The following is a 6,000-nucleotide window of genomic DNA, read 5'->3' on the forward strand; positions in this document are numbered from 1 at the left end:
CAAGAAGCATGTATTAACAATCGGCTTTCACATTTTTGGCTTTAATATTATTATCTTCCTCAGTGGACATTAAAGCAATGAAAACACCAATAGATTTATTATGAATTTATTCAACTTTCCATGGTGAATGCCATCCTCATTCCTACCAGCAATTGACAAAATATAAGTTCAAGATAGGCCAGCTAAAAAATCTTCGAAACATGATTTGTTTCTAATATCTCTGTACAAAATTATTCAGATCCCTTTAAGTTCTTGCCAGAACTCAAAGGCAAAGCGGTAGACCACAATTCCCTTACTGAAACTTATTTCACAAGAAAACCCCCACAGCCATCTTCGTGTCTCTCCAAATATAGTTTTGATGAGGCTAATAATGGTGTTCAAGGATTGAATAACGGCAAGGCCTTGAATATCCTAGGCAAAAGCAGTGTGATGTCGTTGACCTTCAAGCCACTCAGAAGGCCACCATTTTGGTCGAACAGCCTCAAGCTTCACATTATCTTGACCCTCTACAGATAAAGTGCTCTGACCTTTAAAAGCTGCCCCCATTCGCAAAAGTCCCAGCCCACAACATCCAAAGGTGGTATTGACGAAACTAACTTTCTTGCCACTCGTAGGGTCAATTATTTCTGAGCCTGAAGTAACTTTGTCTTCTACTTCTGGAGGATCAAAAGAAAAAACAGCTCAGTAGATCTCTAAAATAGATAATCCTACAGAAGCCAAGCAAGTCCTGAAACGTTACATTTACCATCATTAGTGATAAATCTTGAAGGTATTATACACTTGCGAATCACCCCTCTATGACGCGTCCGAGCTATGAGCTCTTGCCCCACGTAGCAACCTTTGTCAAAACCAATTGCATTGAGGCCTGCAAGGTTATACTCAAGTGGTACTGCCTCACCTGGACATAATTTGCAACATTTAACATACCAACGGATTGATTGACCCAAAAAATGATTACTGTTAGAAATAAATGTCCACCATTTTGATCTCAGTTGATCCCTCTGCAACTCCCCATTTTATTCTCCAAAAAAGATAATTCTCTTCATCTGTTTCTTTGTCAACCTCAACCATAGGTGCTGAAACAGGTTAAATGAGGGGGAATTAATTAAGCAAGATAACTGTAAATAGTTGAAATGATAAAGATTGCAGCCATATATGATAGAAATCTTACAAAGAGGATTAAAAAAAAAAAAAGATAACTTACGTGTTATATTAGATGGGAAGATCCCTCTAAAACCAAGACAGTCCAATCGAGGGTCCTTAAACCATTGCCACCCAAGATTATTCCCGCACAAAGCTGATGTTGCAGAACGATCCAAACCAGCACCCCAGCCAACATAAGCGTCCTCTGGTTCATCCGCATCTGGCAGCTTCTCAGAAAGGGCAGGACCATAGCGTTGCCAGCATGAGAAATCTTCAGTGACATTATCAATCTCAACCTTAGACCTCAACCAGAATCTGTGGCACCAAAATTTTAGGTTTCTGCAATACAATCTTGTAAGTTTTCTGATTAATTTACAAACAAATTGTGTAACATGACTTGCTCTGACCATGTTGAAATCTAGATGCTTAGCATGTCATAAAGTCTTCCTCTTATGTAACCTAACCACTCATCAAGCTTCATAACAGGAATAAATGACACAGCAAATCAATTTAACTTATGATATCCTACCAATAAGTGGCTGGATGTAATTATTTTCATATTACCAATATTACGTTATTGATCTCAAATCTATAGCAAGCCTTATTCATATCCCATGAAAAATGTGACTCAACCTTCAAATTTTGTATCATGTATAAAAAAAAACTTGCCTAGTTACCAACTAAAGTAAATAGGAAATTTTTCAAGTTCTATAAAACATAAGTTAATAATATTAATCAAAACTGTCAAATCTTGCAAGTTAGTTTTTCCCCCAAGTAAATCTAATAAAAACAATCACTAAACACATGTATTTTAGTAGTAGCCAAACCCAATGCAACAGAACTTGCGTGCTAAAACAAAGGGGGAAAAATGCAAATAATATTATCTCAGAATCCTGATCATAGATGATTTAAATTCTTTCATCTTCTAACCCTCGCATCAGTAACACAGAAGCAGCAACATTTGACACATTTCATAAGCAAAATGATAGTTGAACTAAAAGTTGCTAGATCCGAGATTTCTAAACTGAATTTTAAAAAATTTCTTTGAGAGAAGACATAATAGTAAACATACAAAGCAGAATTTGCAGTAACTTAACTTCTTCAAAAATTAGATTCATAGAGACAAATCAATAACCATAATTAAGGTAACATTTTGCAAAGCTTAAAAAAAAAAATCAATCTTAACAACTGATTGGCAGGTTTCAAAACCTCATTAAAAGCTGTGATGAACAATAAGTGAATAAACTTATAGTGACAAGAAACTCACTTCTTCATGGTTTCCAGAAGTTCATCTAATACTGAAGCATCCACATCAGCAAATAAATTAAACTGTTCATCAGAGTCAGTCCCAGGTCCTGTTCCAGTCTTATCAAGCTTCGTCTCAGGCCTAGGCGGCTTATAGAGAAAAAGATCATAAAGGAATCGGCCTTAAGGGGTTAGAAGCGCAGCATATACAGGCAGAGCTGACACAACTGGCACATTAGGTGCAGGCAACTTAGCGGTTTTTTCACTAATGGGTTCACCAAACATGTGTACATCGTTGGTTACCAGCCCCTGAAGGAACTTCAAGGTGTCAGGCCCTTGGAATCGGATAACTGGCCGCAACTTGGGGAGAGAGACCATAGCATGTTTGAAATGGGTTTCGTGGTCAGGAAATTGTTTTGGCGAGGTGTGATGGAAGGTTCTGCAATTGCACACAAAGGATTTGGGAAATATTATATAGGTTTTGAGATGATTCATTGCTTCCACATTCTCTGAGTTGGCAAGGATAATTTTGTTGGAGCGAAGATGGTGAAGGACTTGGATCCTTTCAATTAGACTCCCTCAATTGAACCTTAAGGAAGTGTTATGCTTCCACGCTGTGCATCAGAAGTGTTGAGAATACAGCATACTGAATCATTCCATTTCACTGATAGAGGTTTCACATGATAATGCAGAATGGATTACATGTAAAGATAAGCACCAATTAGTCCATTACAACATCCATAATCATTAGATCTCATCATACAAAATAAGCCAAACAAATTCAAGAAAGCAAATTGAAGGACCATGAAGACTGACTGTTACCCAAGGAAAGCTGAAACTCTTCAAGACCTAACTTTTCCAGGTTACAATTAGCATAGCTCGGTTAATTTGTTCCAAAACGAAATGGAAAAAAGCGGAAATAACATAATACAACCCAGACAAAAGACCCATACGGACCTAAATTAGGAAATACAGCAAAGGAAGGGAAAGAAGAAAGAAGGAAGAGACAGCCAATTACTCAAGCAAACATTGAACAGAAGCACTTAAGCAAGACAAATTGCAAAACAATCTCACTTAGCGACCATTCTAGTAATGAAATCCTCGTAATGGATCTTACAATCAGAACCCACGTTGAATTCCCTGATTCACTCATCAAACTTAGCAGGCTCTAGCTTCTCGCCAATGCTGGTGAGGATATGTTGAAGCTTGGAGACGGAGCCAGTGGGGTACTTTTCGAGAACTTTGAAACAGACAAAAATTATACAATAAATTTAGACAATCTAGATCAACTCAGTGGCATAGGATTTAGTAGGGGAGGGAACAAAAGTCACAAATCACAAAGAAATGTCATTTGTTTTTGCGACATGAAAAACATAGATTATTGTCGATGAGAACTAATCTTACAGACACAAATTCCTTGTTCACAATTATATATGAGTATAACAATTCAAAACTGTCGATTCACTTCACATCAAACTGACACCATAGCCATAATGCAACAATGGGTCATCAAAAGTCAGAAAAGACTCACGATTGCAGACAAATATAAATAGCTAGAAGAAAGCCATACTACAGATAAAAGATTGAGTAGAAAAGCCGGCCAACGAACCGAACAAGTCCCTCCTTTTAGTGAGCTGGCCGAAGATAATGTTCACGTTCATGATGTAAAGTAGGCAAAGGCAGCAAGACGCAAGGTCCAGCGTTCACACTTTCTTCAAAATACGATGATGAGAGTCAAGATTTGACAGGCACTGAGCTCGACTGAGGCACTGAGCGACCCAAGAAGGCGAAAACGCGAACGGCCGAAAGCGATCGCCACTTTGAGCTTTAACTAGCGATTGACCACCGCCACTAGGCGAAAAATGTGAGCGGAGCAACGGCCTGAGGTGGAGAGATGGAAGATGACCGGAGGCTGGAGAAGCGGCGTGAGGTTGCGCGTTGGGTGAGGTCGATTGGAGTTTGGCGAGCCAAGAAAAAGGGATAATTTCATTAATCGACGCGGCGGCTTAATTTCAACTAGAGGTGTGCAATTTACTTGAAAACCCACATACCCCCGACCTATATTGAAACGGGTCAATCCATGCCTATTTATTTTAAGGGCAGGTATACAGTCATATATTAATAAACAAGCGAGTAATGGGTAAGGTTATGAGTGGCCTATATCGATCCATTTATATTTAAAAAAGAAATTCAATGCTGGGTTGGGGTGCATTTGTCGTCTGGGCTGGGGTGTAATTTTTCAAAAAAAAAAAAAGACAAAACTAAGGCCCAAGCATTCAACTTGTGATGACGTAATTAGCTAAGATTTGCGCCTCTGCTCGTTTGTCGTCCAAGTGTGAGACAGTGAAAGTCTCAACTGTGCCCTAAACAAGTCTTGAGTAGTGTGTAGTGTGTGCCAAGCTGCGAGCTACCTCTCATCCTCTCATCCTCTACACTTTGGCACTTTGCTTCTCATTCTTTGGTTTTCCTTCGCCAGTTGCCATGCTAGCCACAACCAATCGCCCCTGCCCTAACTTCCCTTCAGCTGTCTCCCCTCCTCTGTTATTGACTTTCTGTTATTGACTTCACGTGAGTTGGTGAGTGTGATGGCTTATAATCTTGAGTAGTCAAGTTTAAATTATAAGTTTTCTTCATTCTAACATGCCGTCTTTTCACAGCCAGTCGAACAATATTTGTTTAGGAGTTTAGCTCCTCTGAGGAGCCTCCTCATTTGTTCAGGATTTTAGCTTCATGTAACATCCTAATTTTTAGATAAAAAAATATTTATGGAATTTAAGTTTTATTAAAAAAATGATAATAATAGAATTTATATTATTTGAGATTATTTGAAAATAATAATATGGTTAGGCATTTAATTATGAATTAAAAACTTAGGTTTAAAATTACATAAGAAATGTTTAGTTAAAATATAATTTTAAGATTTAAAATATATATATATATATATATAAATTATGTGTGAATGTGGAAAAAAAAAGAATAAAAAAAAAGAGTTTAGTCCCACATCGGTTAGACGTGGGACGAGGAAAGGATTCCTCACATATAAAAGAAAATGAGAGCGTGGAGAAGAAGGCAAAAAGAAAATTTATGTAATTTGTGAAAATTATAACTAATGACCCAAGATGCAATTTGTGAAAATTGCAAGTAATGGGCCAAAGGTTTGAATAATTAAATTCAGACCTATATTTTTTTTAATATAATTGTGGGACTCAAAATCTCATTTTTATATTATTTTTATCTCTTCCTCTCACGTTCCTCGGCGTCTTCTTGCAAGGGGGAATTAGTTTTTTTTTCTTCAGGTATACTCCAACTTTCCTGTTTAGATTAGCATTTAAAAATTTATTTAATTATAAAATTAATTTTATAGTTATTTTCTAAATAATATTAGCTTTCTAGTGATACGATTATTTTGTAGGATAGAGTAAATATTCTGATTAAAATTTTTCTATAGGATAGTTAATCTGATGATATGATGGATTAAAAATATAGGTTAAAGCTCTTAGGGATATAATAAATATTATAGAATATTTTTTTGAGGTTGAAACTCATGTTTAAGAATTTTTGAGTTAAAATTTAGATCTATATGATTGAATTTATGTGGAATCTGAGATGTAG

The 6,000-nt window shown here is 36.8% G+C and overlaps 1 protein-coding gene and 1 pseudogene across 1 annotated transcript; both read right to left on the reverse strand.

The window, feature by feature from the left end:
* Positions 1-163: 163 nt before the first annotated feature.
* On the reverse strand, positions 164-4,450 carry LOC129309541 (putative transferase At4g12130, mitochondrial; annotated as a pseudogene).
* LOC129308870 (putative transferase At4g12130, mitochondrial) lies at positions 412-925 on the reverse strand. Its single transcript, XM_054950246.1, has 2 exons — positions 826-925; positions 412-656 (listed from the first exon to the last, which is right to left on the reverse strand). Exons 1-2 carry the CDS (start codon positions 923-925, stop codon positions 412-414), a joined length of 345 nt encoding a protein of 114 aa, XP_054806221.1.
* Positions 4,451-6,000: the final 1,550 nt, after the last annotated feature.

Source organism: Prosopis cineraria, unplaced genomic scaffold (assembly GCF_029017545.1).
Source record: "Prosopis cineraria cultivar Desert tree isolate PC_DT_omini unplaced genomic scaffold, ASM2901754v1 PC4, whole genome shotgun sequence".
Taxonomy (NCBI): Eukaryota; Viridiplantae; Streptophyta; class Magnoliopsida; order Fabales; family Fabaceae; genus Prosopis; species Prosopis cineraria.